We start from the raw sequence: 19,729 nt of genomic DNA, 5'->3' as shown, positions 1-19,729 counted from the left end.
CATTGTAAAAAATATTGTCAAAATTATTAGGTTAATGAAATCGCATGCAAGTTGTACAAAAAACATTTTATTCACCCATGTAACCAGTAATCTTTCTATCTTTAATGCGTTATATTTTTATCAATATATACTTGTCTTTATATAGGCATATAGCCTTTGAGCTAAAATGCTTTCTAGAATAACAACAATCTAAGCTATAATTGACGTCAGACTGAAGAGGGCCTTTTTATTTGTTCAGGAATAGGCTACATCTCCCTTTCTATGGGATATTAATACACGTTATGAATTATTTATTTACTCAGGGAATTTTTATTTTCATCTAAAACTACGAATATATTAACCAATGAACTAGGCTTAGGTACTGCAATAACTTTACAAAAACTGTTTTAATCTCGTTGCCTCGGGGGATTGAAACATTCTCCATAAATTTCCTATTAGGTAAGTGGGGCAGTTAATCACGCCAACCTAAATGAAATGAATATTTTTATAGCATAGAAAGTTTATGTGGCTTTCAATGAATTAATTATAGGAATTTGTTGTAGCCACAAAAGCAATATTTGTCTGGCCTCCTAGTCCACAGGAAAAAAATATTTCATAACTAATAATTTTTAGTTGAATTTACGTAGCTCGGTTTACCGAATCATACATTAAAATGGCAAATAAGTAGTTGTTAAATATCTAATCGTCATTTAATAGACATAATATGTTGGATAAGGAATATTTGAGACTAACTTCCTGGTACACAGGGAAAAAATATTTATTAATAAATATTATAATTTTTAACTTACGTATCGCGGTATACCAATAATATATAACAGTACTAACATTAAAATAAGAAATAAATGTTTGTCATTTAAACAGAATTTTAAAGTAATTGGGACATGGACCGAAGTAAATAAAACGAAAATGTAGAGCCAACAATAATAATTTATTTTATCCACACATATTTTAATAAATATAAAAGGAATTCAAGCTAGCACAGCACTTTTGGAAGATAACTACAATATTTTACTAACAGCAAAACACATTAACGTTTTACTTAACATTATGTACCTAATGTACCTAGACATAGGAGACAGTCGTAATACCAAAAACATTACAACCAAATATTAAAATTCGTGTTTTATTAGCAACTAAAAATACGATGACACATGAATACTATTGAAAATACCGCTTTACCCGTATTGTTACAAATTCTAATATTACGCAGTATTTGTCTGATTGCATTTTTACAGCTAACGATTAGGGCGTTGTAAAATTGCAATTTAAACAAACAATTTGAAATCCAATTCTTTGATTAAATTTGACAAAATACTAGGTAACTTTCTCAAAACCATCCCATACATTTAAAGTCGAAGATATATAAAATTAATTAATCAATAAGAAAACAGTTAACTAATACTACAGAATACCAAGATAGAAAATTAGTAGTAGGTTTAGAATCTAATATTAAAGCTGAGTAACTAGCCACACATATACATCAAGAACATTAACAGGTATATAAACGACCTCGGCAAAGAAGCCGTAGGAAACGAGGTGAACACAGAAATCTCCAAGTACAAAACTCAATTAAATGCCGGTGACAATCACGTACAAGCATTTATTATTTTAAATATAAAAACAGTTTTCGTAAAACCCGTACAGAAATTTCTGTATGGATCATTAGAACACGCGACAGAATTAGTGAATATAAGTCAATATTTCACCATTTTTGATATTACACAACCATAGAATCGTGATTTGTTGATATCAAAACAAAATACTAGGCATTTAAAGCAAGTCATTGTTCCATTAAGATTATCCGCTTTGGAGTTAAGCTCAGATAAACACTGTGGGCGTAAAGCAGGTGTTAAACTTATTTAGTAACATTATTTTGCTTAGTATTTTACTGCCAGTCATAACGTAAATTAATAAAAACGCACGACGTTAAACAATTAAAAATAAACGTGAAATAAATTATTTTAATCTATGTGCTACACGATCGCGTCAGGTCATAAACAACGAATGTTGATGAAAACGATATCTGCTCCGATTTCAGTAAATTCTATTTTCAGCATCTTGTTTTGAAAATGACGAAATCATCTCACATTGGGTATGGCCATGTGTTTTAATCTTAACATCGACCACACTTTCTAAATTTATATTAAATAATTCAATATAATACGTAAGCATCCTGACTAACGATAAGATTTAGTAAACTCGGTCTAATTATTAAACTTAATTGAAAATTGAATATATTATTAATAATGGCATTCTGAAAGGCTTAAAGTAAAATAGAATACTACAATAACCCTTTGTCAATTATTGTAATCTATCGGTACCTTATATACTATGTATACATTTTCAGAAATGCATATTTTAAATAGTAATTTGTTTTCAATTAACAGACTAGAAAATAAAATATAACAGCTTAAAATACTGCAAGCGTACGGTAGAACTCTTGAGATTCAACCGCTAAGAGACTTGTTCAAATTTCACAACATTTTTAACTAAAAATAACTAACATTGAGAATTTTGTAGAAACTCTTATCTGTAAATAATGTCTGTGTAAATAAGTAACTTTACGCAAAACTATGTTTTTCAAAATATTCTACAACTTTATGTATTTTTATGTACAGTCAAAACCGTTTACGATAACATCGTATATACTTTAGAACAACATACCGGTTATATTGACCAAAATTAAAAATCCCGGCTGAATTCTATTGTATTACGTAGTTAATAACAACGTCACTAGTTTTTACGACCAAATATGAGTAGTCCCTTCGATGTCGTAATATCAGATTTTGACTGTATTTTAATTATTACACACATATATAAAAATACTTTATGCGTATTTCACAAACTTTTTTGTGAATATATTAACATAATTTATTTATAAATAATATGTTGTCAGATTTGTTTCCGTTTAAAATAATCCTATAGGCGATTAGTTTTTATAGAAACCTACATTTAACACCAATATCAATATATTCACCTGCCTGCGATTTCAACAAAAAATACATTGCTTTTAATCGGTATATAAACGGTACATATCTACTATAACTACTTATAGATTCAATATCCTTTAAGCAAGCAAATTGTGATCTTTAAAATATATTCCTGAATATTAAATTGTATTGCAGAAATCGTAGTCAGGCAAAAGTTTATAACATTGTATTAAACTTAACTCGAATAAATATTTTAATGTTTAACAAGGATTTAATAACTAATGCTTTTCATTTCTAATCTTTAGTGACTAAGACGAAATACATTCAGGAACACTTATGTTTAGCAAAATTTTATCTATTTACATAAGATGTTCTAACTGCTTTGTCTACGGAATAGCGAATAGATTTGATTCACATCAGTTCAGGTAGCTCCAATAGCTCCTATAAATGATCATGGAAACAAAAAAACCCCTAAATATATTGGAATGAGAGACTCGTGAACGCAGATTTTTATATTATTAATAACTCAACAGGCGATTCTTTTAAGTGTACTTGTCAGTATTATTTTACAATAGGACAGATCAAAATTAGGATCAATTGTACGAATATAATAAAATCTTATCAAGACTAGATACATGTCGAATATCCACGATATAAAGAGATTCCAGCCTTAAAAGTTTAGCAATAAGTAAAAACTTTACAGCAACAATTTTTAGTTAAAAATTGAAAGTTATCCTAGTACATCAACTTCCTACAGAATAATTTATATTAAAGGTATATAAGAATAAATTAGTAAGGTACGTGTGACAAGAGATATAATTTTTACATTACTTTTATATAATTCTAAATATGTATAATGGTTAATATCAAATACGTTCAACTTTAATTGAAAAAATAGAATATTTTTTTACTTATTTGCATTAAGTTTTTCAAAACTAAATTCTATAAAATCATAAGAGATTTCATTATATTTTGTATATCTTAGTAAAATAATAATTTATGATGATAATTCTCGGAAATATAAGGAAATTTTAACGACGTGCTTTAACCACGGACGCGGTACTTACGGGAGCAAGAAGTCGACGAGGAACTAACAAACGAGCATTGCCTCTGGCAGCTCTCACAGCTCCCGGTTGCTTCAAATCAGCCAAGTGAGATGCATAACCTTCACTCAAAGGCGTCGCTAAGTTGTTGTATTTCTTACTGATCCTCCCAATAGCATATATTTGCTTATGAGTTAATCCACAATTATAATACACACTTATATCTTTCCCAGAACCGTAAGCAGCGTGAAGAATTACACCGTGTTCATTGATGAGATTATTCAAGTGGGCCGCTTTATGACCCAACGGATCCGTCGATAGTCCGTCCGAAAAGAATACAAGTCCATGCGGAAAGTTGTGCTCAGCTAACCATGAAACAACCTTCCGCTGTTGCATGTCAGGGCGACCGGTAATGTATAGTATCAGAAATCCCAAGTCTTGCCAGAAACGTACGACATCTACTGCCCCTGCTCGTACTTTCGGATCTCTACCCGTAACCGAAACACTGGCGGTAAAAGAACCATCAATACTAAAAACAACACATTCCGTCTGAGGTGGTACAACAGCGAGATGAAAATTGCAACTCGTATGATCACCTCGAACCACAACTCTAAATGGATATATCCCACATCCAACACTTTGTTTCTCAGTTAATGTATAAGTGATTCTCCCAGTTTTATCAGTCACAACGGTTTCCAACAAGGTCCATTCACCTCCTGGCGGATCTTTCATCATATGAATATCAACTTTCTCTCCCGTTAGCGTAATCATATCTAACGGACCATACATAAATCGAGCTGTAAACGTCTGTGGGCAGCCTTCTTTAACAATCACATCATTTGCGCGATGATTTGCAGCAACGTTTTTTAACTTTACAGACGTTCTTTTCTTGATCCATTTTTCTTTATCTTGGCCTGGATTGAACAGGCTTGAATCTTTATCTTCGCTGTGACTATATAAAGCCAAATCGAAATGACCCACTTGTCGTAATATGAAAGCAATGACATCCGAGCTTTCCCAATAACTAGCATGGAATAAATGTGGTAAAGCATTTGTGGGGAAATTTGATAAGCCTTCAGGACAGTACAAAGCATAATCAAGGCGTTTCGAACCCCACCACTTTTGTTGAAGTGCGTTCATAGTTATAAGTGGAATATTGTCAGCTAGACCGCTTACGGTACTTTGTACAGATGCTTCTGAAAGTCTCCTTAAAATTGGAGTTGGAGGCATTTGTAAATGATCTCCAAATAATGTTGGGTGACTTTGTATTAACTCCATCAAATGATACGGTTGGCCGTTACCTAGAGGATACTTAGCATATCGTGCCACGTTTATAGGAGGAAGGTTCGTAAATCTCGCTGAAAGTAAAGGCTCTAGTCTGGCCGCGACAGGATCTGTTGGATGGAATAAATTATACACTTGTTGGACGGGAGGTTTCGTAATATCACGCGTTTTATCGTCAGAAATTTTTCTTGATGCTAATATAAGGGATAATGGACTACCAAATGTGAACAAATCAGATACTTCAAATTCTATTTTAGTTTGATTATCACTTGCAGTAGAAGATCTCCTCCTGGGTGTTGGCGCTTGAAGGTGCGACTTGTTTAAATAGAGCTCCGTAGGCTCATTTGGAATCAAAATTTCAGTATCCAATATACTAGTTTCACTATCATGCCGAGATTGGTAATGTAAACTTCTACATAAAGCATCATAGGCAAGCAATGACCCCATGCTGTCTCCAACTATGCAAACCTGCCCTGAAAATCCTTTTCCATCTTCAGACTTTATAAATTCATTGTAAACTGCATTCGCGGAAACTATAGTTTTAGTAACATGTTCTGAATATTCTGGAGATGATATAGCTATTAACGGTATTGCACCAATAGGTATTAGATCATTTGTTAATGATGGTGTCTCTATTGTTGAAGGTGAACAGTCAAAGCTGTAGGGGCTTAATGTGGACAATACTCCCAATGCTTCCGTACAAATTGATGGACAGGAAACTAATTTAATTGCAATATGTCCTACCAGTGTAGGATAATGCTGTCGCATAACAGATTCAAAGGCTCCTTTAAAAGTAGTTACATCAGATTTCCTTGCTGTCATGTCAATATTAGCATCAAGAACACTCCCAGCATGAAAAACAAGCAATAAGACAGTTGTGGGGCAAGAACCATGCACTGGTGTATCAGGACAACCATCTATACTTGGATGACTATGTAAAGCTATTATTCTGCGAGAGCCTCTTTCAGATGTCACTCTTTTTAAGAATAAAGGATTAAAAATGCTATCTTCTTGACTCTGATCACCTTGAGTTGGAGATATATCAATATCTGCTTCATCAAGTGAACACAATGAAGACCATTTATTAAAGGAACTTTCACAATCATAGAATTCATCCTCTTCTGATCCTGTTTCTGTTTCGGATTCTCTTACTAATGTTTCCATTCTCCAATTTGCAACCTGAGTTTGTAAGTTTTTAAGAGAACCAGTAGATGAGGACCTGATATTAGTTTTAGAGGAACTTTTTTGATCAGTTGCAGGGGAGCCTTCAGGAGATAAATGTATTTGGGCATGTACTTCAGTATTGGTCTTTTTTGTAGATATTGGAGTTGCTAATTCTTCATTCTTTTCCAGGCTACTCATTGTTGCTGCTAGAGATTTAGAGTTGTCTTCAGATATTTGTTCTGCTTCTTCATTGGTTTCCCCACCCATTTTCATCTTTAATGCTAACTGTGTCTGTCTTTCAATTTCACGAATGTCTTCCATAGTTAAACCATGCCACTCATCTTGCCAAGCCCATACTTGCCGATGTGCTCTAAGCATAGTTTTTCTAAGAGCTACATCATGAATGAATTTTTCAAGCTTAGTTTGCATTCCCCAGTAACGAAACTCGACTTTACAAAGTTTATAGGCACACATAAGTGATTTACCATTGGGCAAAGGTTGAGGTTTACCTTGAACTTCCCTCCAATAATCTTCTAACCAAGATTCGGTAAGAGGTCCTCTCTTACATTTTTGTGACACAAACAGTTTTGGATCTTCTTCTTTTATATAGTCAGATCCATAAAGTTGATCTTTAACAACATCTATTACATCCACAATTCGGCTTTTTAAATCACTGCCACTTAATTTAAAAACATTTTCTTGATGGCCATTGTCTCCAAAATAATAAGTCTCAATCTCAAGAGAGAATTTTTCGACAAATGGACAAGTATATTTTGTCTTTGTGTATGGATAAGCATTCCAAGCTTCTTCTGACACTGTTTGCACAGACTTTGGAAGTAAGCTTTTAAACCATCCTGGTAAGTGACTTCCCACATGATAGATTTTCTGTGTATACTGTCCTTTGCCCCCAGGACCATTCTCATAAGGCTCATTCACAATAATTTCTACACCACTACCTTCTCCTGAACTTTCTTCTCTGCTTTTTTTTGCTATCATATAAAGCTGGGCAATTCTATACTCCTCTACTGTTAGAGGCAGAGGTATTCTATATTCCTTAATAAGCATTTTGACTGTTTAATATTCTGCCTCAAAAAATGTAGCCAATGCACCTAAAACAAAACAAACATATTTTAAAACATTTTCATTAAAATATACATGATATGGAGGAGAAGCATGTATACTAATTTGTTATAACCATAATTTAATTAAATTAACTCAATATTTGTGTTACCAGTACCAATCTTATGGTTTTCCTTATATCTAAGGTATTATTTAGATGCAAAAATCTAATTTTAAAGGTAGGAATCAATAATTTTAGCAAAGGCTCAGAAAGGCAAATGTATTCAATGTCAATACACTTACCTAGCATGACCTTTAAATCCTAGTACAATTTCACATATTGTTCATTAAACACTTTAACAAATATTCTATTTTTCACAACACAAATCTCTGTTCATATCACAAATTCATTTAAACGTAAAATGTTCGAATGACACAACTCAGCACTCTACAGGCTACTAAGTATCTAATACCTATCATCTACGAAGAATAGGCATTCAGCAAGCACTACCACAATTACTACAGGGTATTATAAAATGATATTTCACTACAAGGCAATGCTTAATAGGCATTAGCCAACAGGAGTGGAGATCGTGAACTTTGACATTTTCACGATCCCCGCACCGCTCATACAACCGCGCAAATGCAGTGGCTACGTCCTAATCATCTATCCGTAACTTGTATATCTGACTCCCTCTTGCAATATATTTATTTTATATATTGTCAAATATACCTCCGTAGTTCATATTATCCGTCTATGTTAAGGAGTATTGCTAAAAGTACTCATTTCGACCAATATTGAACAATCGCTATTTGCCTACCGCGTAAGTTGCAATTGCCAGCTAACCATATAATGCTTTTATTAATCTCGCAGTTATCATGTTTTAGAAGATAAACCGCCTAAATTTTAGTTATGTTTTCAAAAACAATAATTGTGCGTTGAGAACGAGTTAAATTTGTAAAAAAATATAGAAAATGTCAAAGATTCTAATCTTAGAGATTTACTCTAGTATTTTAAAACCCTAAAATCCTGTAATAAAGTATTGAGTTTAATAGCACATTTTCTATATTATATACTATAACATTCTTAGAGTCTCTGATAAAACATTTTGTCCAGTGTTGTCAGATGGTGTCGACGACGTACCCCCAGACTAATTTGTTTTCCCCCCAGAAATCCCCTAGGATGCCCTCACCAAGCGGATGGTAGCATGGGCAATGGAGATATTCTTTAAAACGGTGGTCATGATGGGATTGTTGGGAAATGAAAGGCCTTATGCAAAGTATCTGTAATAGATAATGGATTTGGCATGGGTTCAAGTTTTATTCAGTTTTTGCGATTGCGACCATTTTATTATTATAAACTTATAATTATTAACATTATTTTAAATTTATGTAAATAATTTAAAGTTTATAATAATAATACATAGCTTCAATCCGTTTAAAAAGTGTTTTCTTAATGTGTAAAAGCTATGTTAATAAAAGACAATACTATTTCCCAAACTTGATAAAACCCTAAATCTAGGGGGAAATCCCTGGCAACACTGATTTGGCCCCTATCCACATGGCTTCAGGCACCCACAGATTTGGGAGAACATTTCTAAACTAGCATCACTTTAGGCATGACTTCGAAGTTAATGTCAATGTCAACTTTAAGGTACGTCAAGAAGGTCAGCGTTATACCAGATATAAACTATAACAGATATAAACTTTTCATCTAATTCAAGGATTAAACTGTTTTTATTCTTCTGCTCCTATCACTCACTGAGAAAAAAACTGTACATTTTCCCAATTAAAAATATTTAAAACATTGATCTTTTAAAATTATATGCATATGTTTTATCTATTTAGATATTGTACATAATATCATATAAAGGCTTTACTACACATTTTGATAGATGAATAGGTGAAAACATTGTCGTAATGCATGTCTATACCCGCTGATAAAATTTTAATCAATATACCTATCAAAATCTAAAATGAAACAAACCTTTATAAAAATATAATTTTATTTAAAAAAAAACAACATTAGGTATATTCTACAAACTAGTATATAATTGAACCTGGTTTTTTATTAGCTTTAAACCCGATATAATTTTTTATTTTCCTATTCAGTATATTCCTTAATTTTATTTTAGTAGTTTAAAAGATAAAATATATTTTCAATGACACATACTTAAATATTTTAGAAACATATTAATTTCATTATAATTCGTATAAACAATATTAAATTTTATAAAATACATATCACATTTCGTGTTTTTTATAATGCATTTGTTTTTTATGCTTTTCGTTTTATAATATAATGTACTTAATGCAAAAATGGCAGATTCTTAACATTTTAGCACACTAGTTATCATAAGGCCACATTTATGGAATAAGTGGTTGTATAGTAAAGATATATTTAACATTTTCAACACATATACCTATTGCGTATTGCAGGGACGTATAGCGTTGGTGATGTGGGAAATTACACATTCGAGCTTTTTCTATACCTTTTACCGTGGAGAAAGGAGAAAAAAGCTAATAGTTTTATTAAATTGCTTAGTTTTATTTGTATTAAAAATAGTTGTTCAGTACACGTGCGGAACCGTCATTGCAACTTGTTCCGACTGTCAACCCTCATCTTCGGCTGCGCCCCGGCTCGGGTAGACATTTGTCGGAACTCTTTGCTATGTTAGGTTTTCCGCACTTGTTATGAAATATACTGATGTGTGAACATATCCCATTCAATTATTTCATTATATAATAGTCCCACCCATATTTGTATCTTATACTTAATAAATCAACTTAACAATAGTAACGATAAATGCAAAATAAATATATCAAAAACCAACTATTATCAAATAGTAATACTATTAAAAATATTTAGCCAGATAGAATTTTTGTGATATCAGCAAAGGATTTATGGAGAGCTTCGACAAATTGTGTGCTGTTATTGTGGTCTTTATAACTTGTCACTGCTGCTCCTAATTTATCAGCAAAGGCAGAGTATCTGAAATGATTATAATTATTTCTCTCTTTGAGCAGTCAGCCTAGTACTTAAGCATGTGACTGGTCTGATGGTGGGTTTGTATGTAACCTTTCTTTTAAAACTTTTTCTTTATTTCCCACATCATGCTTTTATCTGTGACAGGATTTCACAGACCTTTGAAAATACAACTGAATAAATCTAATAGTGGCAATTAATTTTCATGATTAATAGGGCAACTGGATGAAAGACATGATCACCATCCTTCCAGAAAGTGTAATATGTGCAAGAGATTTATTCCCTGAAACCATACCAAATCTAAACACAAAATATAACTTACCCAATACCAAAACCTTCTCTTGTAACAGGTCCAAATCCTCCAGCTAAAACATTTGGTGATGACAATGTACTCGTACTGAGTATTGATTTATTTAAATACTTATATTCATATGAGTCGTATATTTCCGTTTGTATGTTGTTTTCTTGAGCCATCTTCTGTAGGGCAAATAGATGTCTATCGAAACCCTGTCCCATAGCTGCTTCCTTCACAAGTTCACTGTGGTACGAGGAACACTCAGTCATTAGTGTTCGGAGACTGTCTTTTGAGTAATTGTTTGAGTGTAGTTGGTCACAGAACGCCTAAAAATTAAAAACATAAAACAGTAAGTGATGGCCCCGAGTTGGGAGTTTCTCAATTGATTTTTCGTTCTACGTGCGAAATACACTTGCTCGTAAGGTTTAGATTAGGGATACATACGATACCGATATATCGGCCTCAGCGATATTTTAATTGCCGATACAACTATACTTTTCAAATTTCGCATTAAAGTAATGTAAACGCGCATCTTGATATAGTTCGTTGCAAATGAGGCACGGACTATATATGTAAAATATTTTTCTTGAAATCGGGATGGCTATTGGATAAGTAATAATTTCCAAACAAAGAAAGGTTCATAAGGTCTGAGAAATCAAAACTCAAAAATAAGGTAAGATGGCAACATCGCGCATAGTAAAAATTGTAGATGGGAATTCTCTTTTGTATTTTTATTACATTTATATTATCTGTGATAAGTTCGAATAATTTCGAATTGTGAACAAAAGGCTTCATATATTTCATTACAGTTTTGTAAATAGTTAAGTATGTTTGAATATAATCTCTTCAAAACTATTTTAAAGTATTTCCGTCTCCTCCTTTAGGAATTGTGACCTTTTCCGCCAATATGTAATATGATCTCTAACCCACGACACAGCGCACCGCACAACAGCTAGTATTGTTTCTATAGTTTATTAAATATTTATTTCTCAACCTAGTATTCACATTATGATCGTCAAACTAAGATTCAAACTGATTTTATAATGACGTACTTTATGCACAGAATATATACACTGTTTAACTAAACTTTTTCGTATATCTGTAATAAATTAAAACGGTTCAAATAGACTGATTGAACTGAGAAAAAGCGATTCTTTAAAGGTAATATTATTTTACCTTTGTCTTTTCGGTACAGGGCCGCATTGTCTCGGTCCTTCCGTGCTTAAAAGCAGATGTACTACAAGATTCGTAAGTACCCACATATTTTCCATATAACAGGTGATAGGCAGCCTGCAAATTATTTAAAATTAAAATATAATTTCTAAGAGCTTGTCTGATAATGAATCTCTGAAATGGGCTAACTAACCTGAAATCCTATTTGCATAATACAATCCGCGCTGACTTTATACTTTTTGCAATCTTCTCTGTTAAGATCTTCATACAATATGTAATCAATGCTCAACGAGTCGCACCATTTCTTGTACTCCATTTGAGCATTTTGTACACATTCTTTTATTTTGTCATCTATTTTAAAACCTGCAAGGAGTATGTAGAAAAATAAAGCTTTGAAATTTTGTTTGAAGTAAATCACTTCTTTCATTCATAAAAACTAAATTCATCTCTTATTGTATTCTATATAAGAATCGACCGGGGATTTATGCTAACTAATTCTTATATAGTAATTTTATTTAGTTACAAAAAATATATTTTTAAATTATCCTATTATTACTGTCGAACTATTATGACGTAAACTAGTTCTTAACTAAAGGTAATTTAACACTTCTCGATTCTCTTTCCTTCTGACTACAAACTATTGAAGAGAGACGGCAATAAAAATTACGAATATAAAACAAAAGACGAATCGATGAAACAGTACGTTTGATTGTCATTGGTCAAGCTGAAAGAACGGATCGTGTCGCATAATTCGGCCTGACCAAGCCATCGTTTCGAGTAAAATTATACATTCTCAATATTTATGTAAGAGGTTTCATAGTGGGATCCGTTGAGTGCTGTCAGAAAAAAGGTTTTACAGACCATGTCAAGGTCTGTTTAGAGTACAGATTAATAGACAGCTAAACCAATTTATAGTTTAGAAATATGAGTGCTGAATTGCGACCGTCTAAAATAATAATAAAATTACACTTACTTAATTTTTCAACCGTAATATGTTTATCAGAAGGCGTACTTTCGGGATGGATGAATGGTTTATTAGTTATCTCTTTATAGGTGTCCTGGAAGAATCTCAAAACACCAACACCATCACCCCACGAATGCTCAAAATTAATACCCGAAACGCCATCTTTAGTTACAATAAGGCTGAATGACTTGTCAAACCACCTAGAAAAAAATAGCGTTTTATTCTACTTATGTGATCAATGTTGATATTGAGGCGTTTGAGTTACGGCTAATAATGGACTTCTTTTTTTTAAGAGCGCGTTTGACACGTGCTACTAGCACGAAGAGTAACATCGTGAAGAAATCGAGACGGTAGAGTCTCGGCCGCTTGCAATCTCAGCTAGTAAGCAATGTCATGTATTTTTGCCATTTCATCCCGACTTGGCACTTGGCTTGGCTTTGGATCTTGTTGAAAAAAGCGGGACATAGTAAGAAAAGATATATAATCAGAAGTTTTAAAACATTATCTTTATATTAAAGTTTGAATTACGTTTACGTGACAATAGATAGCAAAAATAGACATAGAAAATGTATTTAAATATGATATTTAAAATCAAATTCACCCTATTGTTAAATAGTTGAGTCTTAATTGTCTTCTTAATAAAAAAAAAGTTTTATTCATTAGAAAAATATGGCAATGGAATGAGTGGTAATAGCAAATTACAGTAAGATAATAATTATTTATAAGAATTAGCTATTTATGATATTTCTGTGAAGATTTAACTTCTTTTAAAGTTCTCTTTAATAAATATGAGGAACTCTTTACAGTACAGCTGTAGATTAAACTGGATCAGTAATGGTTTAATTTACGGAGGATTTATTACTGGCATCCGCCCATTGTGAATTCATCTGGGATAAAAGGCGTTCAGGAACGAAGTTTTATGTTGGGATACTTAATATGAAAGATACTTTTTATAAACTGTTGAGAGAGCTGGTCCCATATATTTGCATGGCAACAGTGTCTTGAGTGACGGTTGAGATATCACCAAAAAGCAGGAATAATCCCCGCCTAAATCGGGACGTCTAGTAACCCAGACACAGTCGCTCATGGGTGGTAAAAAATCTTAGTGAGCGTGTACAACTCCAGTTTTACTTCGTAAAAAAAAAACAAAAACATTTACTGGCCTGTTATAAAAGTACTAGTTCAAATTCTGAAATTAAGTATTGTCTTCGGTTAACATAGCTTTTACACATTGAAAGAAAACAATTTTTTAACCGGATTAAAGCTATTTGTATTATTATAAACTTATAATTATAATAAGTCTCCGTGACCACGCACGCTGTAAAGCACGCGAAACGTCGGAAAATTTTGAAATTATGTAAAATAATTATAAGTTTATAATAATACAAATAGCTTACTCCGGGTAAAAAATTGTTTTCTTTTCTCAAATTACATCAATTATATACTTGTTCAATGCATTTATGACATGAATTATCATACCTATTATTTCCATCACTATGTAGATATTGCCTCAAAATTTTGTGCTTATCATCGTGAATACTATCTTCATCCAATACAAGGTTAAAAATAGCGGAGTCAATCTTTTTCAATGCTTCGGCATTACCAATGTCTTCTAAATGTTGCCGTTGCTTAGCCCAGTCATTTCGATTCTGGGAAGTTAGAATACCTAGTGGAAAATCGGCACTTGGTTTGTCATCACTTATAATTTTTGCCATGTTGCCAAGTAATTCTTCTGGTGACAGTAGATTTCCTGAAAATCATAAAAATTTAAAGAGGGAGAGTTTAATGATAGATGTATTTTTTTATTAGTTGTGAAGTGTATTTTATTGGATAATATATTGTTTTCATAAATTTTTTCTTCAGTTTTTGAGAGTAACTGCTTAAAATAATGAAATCTACTATGTATATTTTGGGTTCAAATGTGTAATAACTCATACAATATATTCATATTTTAATTAATTGTAGTATGTCTGTAACACATGTAATACATTTCACCAAGAGTTTTAGATGTATTTTTCAATGTAAGCTTTCAGTGTACCAAGAGCAATGCAACAAATTAATGTTTTTATAGAGAATAACAATGTCTTGTGTACTTTATTATTTTGTACAATTATTGTTATTAATAATATATAGTATAAATGGTGAAATATAGTAAATAACATTATTCTCTTAGTTGTGTTTTCTGTTAAGTTCAGTACTTACCATTAGAATCCAAGACATCAAAAACATAAAAATTTCCTTTTCTTTGCACCACAACATGCTTACTAGAGGGATCTCGGAAAATTCTATCTTTGTCAATTTGAGGTATTCTGGTAGCGTTGAAGAGTCCTGGAAATTGACTCATGTCTAATGGAAAAGCTTTAAATAAATAAGCACCATACCTGAAAGATAAATGTTGAGTTTTTGGTACAGATAATCATAATTAAACATATAATATTTAAACAAATTAAATACCCACCAAGACAATGTACTAGGTAACAATCCAGTTACGGTTCGGAAAAGTTGTGTATCACTCTTCTTTGGTTGCATATGAAATACCTCTGGTTCCAGAATCGATTCCCTTAAGGATAGCATAAATCTTGATGCAGTCACCAGGAAATTTGTTGCACGGACTAGTTGATCATTATATGCTGGTCTTGAATCATTTTGAAAAACTAATAGAGGATTATAATTTATAGGCAATGGAACACGATCTCGCAAGTAAAGGTCAAACCAATAGTCAGATATGTAACTAGTATGTTTGTTTACTTTATCTTTAGCAATTAATCTTGCTTGCAGTTCTTTACCTTCATTAAGAATAAAATTATTAGTTCTTTTCTCAGCATCAGCATACTGTGTAGAACTTAGTAACGGTTTTAACGCCCTTAAATATCTTTCTCCAGTTTTGGATAACTCTGGTATCGGAAGACGGGGCATCGACTTTTGGAAGTGCATTGTTGGCACCTTACTATGTTGCAAAAACTGATAATTTTTGTCACGTACATATCGAGAGTTTGTCGAACTTGAATAATTCTCTTTTATAATTTTAATAATTGTCTTATCCGAATTAGACAATTTGCTAAGCCTCAACATTCTAAATTTTTTTATATAGTATGTACAAATAAAATTGAGGTAATTAGTAGCAGTAGTAGTAAAGTTAATGAACTTTCAAAAGAGGAAACTTCACACATACAAAAAACTTAACATTTGATTTAAATCTTATATCCTTAAAATGATAACTGAACGAAATATAAACTTTTTCTAAAATTATTTTCAATTATTGAACGATCACATTCTAGAGAATTTAGTCTAAATTTTAAATTCCAATTTCCAAAGTCCAGTCTCCAAAGCATTTAGATATATAAACAGTAAGTATATAAACGGACACAGGATATAGCTACCATCAACCAAAGCTTATCTGTGTAACACAAAAACAGAATTATGAAGGCATACACTATTTTTTAAATATTTATTTTCAATAGTCAAAATTTACAGTTTACTTTAGGAACATAAATAACAATATAGAGCATTAGTTCAGATATAAAGTTAACAATGGCTACATAATATTTTTTCGATTAACAAGTTTGAAGTTATGACGCGGTAGGTAGGTAATAGGTAGCAAATCAGTACATAAGTCATAAATGGTAACATATATGTACTATGTGGTAAAGTCTGGTATTTAAATTTAGTTTACTTTACTGCCCGCTGGCCATTGTTCAGTGTATTTCTTAGTATGCTGTTTGGTCGTATGATGTAACCTAGATTTTAGACAATCAGGTGCCTATTAAAAATAGACGTGTTAAAGAAATAAAAGTACATTGGTATCTCTCTTTGGTCTGTGAAATAAAGTAAAATGAATGACTTGCCCGAAGCTAGTGATAGCAATGGAACAACTGAACTTGAAACTTTGGAATATCTTCGTGGTGTAAAATCATCAACCTGTCTGCTCTTGACTCCAAGTCCAACAACGTTGGATTTTAAACATCCACTCTCAGAAGAAATGGGTGATAGCGCTTTTTTAGCATTGAATGATGACACCAAGAGCATTAACATTGGAAACTCTGGTATGGAAGTATATTAAAAGCAATTACAATTAAAACAACAAAAATATTTTTTTAATTCTTTATTTATCATATTTAGTTCATTTTTTTTGTCAATTAATTTTATGTGATATTTTCTTAATGCAGTGCTATTATTTATTCAATTTTAATGGAAATGATGTTTTTATTATTATTCAAAAAATTCAGAGGCAAGCGCTGGTGATTCTAGTTCATCAGGAGATTCTAACTCTGTTGCTCAAGACCCTGTCAGTGCACAGCTCATTAACAATATAAGCATGCTGGATTACCAGACTCTTAGCAAAAATGGAGACATCATTTTAGGCCAGGTAATTATATACTTAAAAACCTTCTTGGCAGCTCTTTTGATCCCATTTTAGTTTAGGTTTCTGTGGTGCAATAGGATTCAATGAAAAACAAATGTATATAAGAGCATGAATAATCTAGTATGCCTAATCAACTAATCTAAGGAAGTTTTCTCTATAAAGACCAATACAGAGAAGAGGTTACTATAGATATATACCAATACAGATAAAATTAGATAATTTTTTTGCAATCCTTAAAAACCCCTCCAATGTAATTTATACTATAGGGAATTGGTATATTAGCAAGTCAAATGTACTTTGGACGGTTTATTAAGGTGCCAATTAAACTCAATCAAAACTGTATTGGTTCAAGGATAATGTTTGAAATAATTTTATATCATACATACCTACTAAAAATTTGAGAAATATTTTATTAGATATCTAATAAAATATTTCTCTAATTCAATTTTATTCATTTAAGACACTTGAGAGCCTTTTTTATTAATTGCAAAGATTTATAAGGCTCTATAATAATACAAATTCCATTAAAATTCAGATTTTATATTGAGTTTTAGCATGATGTTATTTCAAGTTAGCAATATTAACTTACCAGATATTGAGAATAGCCGTTCATTATTACCCAATTATTAATATGTATGTATTTACTATTTAAAGAAACAAAACTTTCGAGTAAAAGTATGGATTATATTTTTCAGCCAGAAAGTAAACTTAATGGAAGTTTAAGTGTCAACAATAGAAAATTACCCAATTTTGTGAAATGGAACTGGCCTCTAATAAGAAACATTATTTTATGGATTGTACTCTCGGCTCTAATTGCATGCTTGGCAGCAATTGTTACTATGGTAGTAACTATACCAAAAACTTGTAATCCTAATCTTCCCTGGCATCAAGGTAAGGTATTCTATGAAGTTTTTCCTGCAAGTTTTAAGGATTCAAATAATGACGGTTTTGGTGATATAAAGGGTTTGATAAAAAAATTAGATTATATTAAAGAGTTAGGAGGTTCTATTATTCGCCTTAATTATATATTTGAATCTCATGACTATCCTGTACACTTTTATAATACAACAAATAGCCTAAAAATTGATAGGAGTATAGGTGTTTTAAAAGATTTTCAAGACCTGGTATTGGCAGTTCATAAACTTAATATGCATATAATACTTGATGTACCAGTGTCTAGTCTAATTGTAATTGAGCCTTTTCCAATTTCAAATCAATCTATCCTAGCAAATAATGAGACTACTTCAGACCTCGATATTACTACCAAGAGTATCCTTTTTTGGGTTTGTGAGCAGAATGTTGATGGATTATATTTGAAAAACTTAGAAATGTTTACTGCGGATGATAATTTTGGAAAATCATTGCAAATTTGGAAAGAACTCATTGGTAGTGACAAAATTTTTATGGCAAGTGAAGCTGCACTCTTGAAAGCCAAGGGATCAAGCCTTACAGTTTTGCTAAACAGAATAGATTTGATTGATATTCATATAGACTTGAACAATGGTGTGAAGAGATTAAAAGATAGGATTGAATCTGTAACATCTGGAATCCTTTGGGAAAAACCTCACTATCCATGGGTTCATTGGAATGTAGGTAACATCAACAGCCAAAGGATTTCATCAAAAACAACCAACAATACTCTTGCTTCAATAGCTTTAGAGATGGTTTTGCCTGGTGCGGTAGGAATATTCTACGGCGATGAAATAGCTTTGGGGAGTCTAGAAAGATATGGTATAGAAAGTGATTTCCATGAACATGAACATGTACATAACCTTGCTACTATGTCATTTACTGAAAATGACAAAACTGACACCGGCGCAATATTACCGTGGAATCATGAATCTATTAAAAAACCAAGGTACGAATATTTAAACATTATAAAACAGTTAATTCAAATGAGATTGAACACTCCAACAATTTATTTACGGGGAATATATAAAGAGGGTAATGTTTTGAAAAATATAGATGTGCGGAAAACAGTGGACAATCTTGTTGTTATTGAGCGCTGGTTTCCGCGAAGAAATACGTGTGTATTTGTTTGTAATTTTGGCAATCAGGCGATAACAACAGATTTATCATCTATGTTTTATGGTGGTGTTGTTGTGGGTGCGACAAATTCATCTCTTGTCGGAACACTTGTATATTTTGATAAAGTTACATTTTCTCCGAATTCAGCTCTTATTATTAAATTAGAAAAATAATTAATATTATGTAAGCTGTTAATGGCACATTTTTAGAAGTGTTATTTTTGTTGATGTTAACTTACTAGTTTTAAATTCATTATACCAAATATTTAAAAGTTCAAATCTAGTCCTTTTGTTCCTATATTTTTTTTTTGAATATCCAAAACTTTAATATTCTGTTCGCCTAGCACAAATAGTTATTAGTATCAGTATTTTCTTTTTTAATTTTATATATGTTTTCTATCTACACATAAGTGATAAGATATATATGATTTAGGCTAAAAT

The 19,729-nt window shown here is 31.9% G+C and overlaps 3 protein-coding genes across 4 annotated transcripts; 1 reads left to right on the top strand and 2 right to left on the bottom strand.

The window, feature by feature from the left end:
- Positions 1–2,757: 2,757 nt before the first annotated feature.
- Positions 2,758–8,163, bottom strand: LOC123717213 (protein retinal degeneration B). Its single transcript, XM_045673100.1, has 2 exons — positions 7,784–8,163; positions 2,758–7,530 (listed from the first exon to the last, which is right to left on the bottom strand). Exon 2 carries the CDS (start codon positions 7,484–7,486, stop codon positions 3,962–3,964), a length of 3,525 nt encoding a protein of 1,174 aa, XP_045529056.1. The 5' UTR covers positions 7,487–7,530; positions 7,784–8,163; the 3' UTR covers positions 2,758–3,961.
- A 1,539-nt stretch (positions 8,164–9,702) lies between these two features.
- Positions 9,703–16,352, bottom strand: LOC123717359 (carnitine O-palmitoyltransferase 2, mitochondrial). Of its 2 annotated transcripts, XM_045673303.1 has the most exons (8): positions 15,357–16,352; positions 15,101–15,279; positions 14,378–14,648; positions 12,908–13,098; positions 12,128–12,297; positions 11,938–12,051; positions 10,789–11,087; positions 9,704–10,472 (listed from the first exon to the last, which is right to left on the bottom strand). In XM_045673303.1, the coding sequence occupies exons 1-8, from the start codon at positions 15,968–15,970 to the stop codon at positions 10,346–10,348; spliced, it is 1,965 nt and encodes a 654-aa protein (XP_045529259.1). In that variant the 5' UTR covers positions 15,971–16,352; the 3' UTR covers positions 9,704–10,345. The 2 variants fall into 2 exon arrangements, with proteins under 2 accessions (XP_045529260.1, XP_045529259.1); XM_045673304.1 differs by lacking the exon at positions 11,938–12,051 and having other exon boundaries at positions 9,703–10,472.
- An 87-nt stretch (positions 16,353–16,439) lies between these two features.
- On the top strand, positions 16,440–19,729 carry LOC123717360. The gene is made up of 3 exons (XM_045673305.1): positions 16,440–16,941; positions 17,125–17,264; positions 17,957–19,729. The coding sequence occupies exons 1-3, from the start codon at positions 16,731–16,733 to the stop codon at positions 19,460–19,462; spliced, it is 1,857 nt and encodes a 618-aa protein (XP_045529261.1). The 5' UTR covers positions 16,440–16,730; the 3' UTR covers positions 19,463–19,729.

Source organism: Pieris brassicae, chromosome 12 (genome assembly GCF_905147105.1).
Source record: "Pieris brassicae chromosome 12, ilPieBrab1.1, whole genome shotgun sequence".
Classification (NCBI taxonomy): Eukaryota; Metazoa; Arthropoda; class Insecta; order Lepidoptera; family Pieridae; genus Pieris; species Pieris brassicae.
Note: the sequence above shows the minus strand (reverse complement) of the source record. Positions and strands in the feature narration are given on the sequence as shown.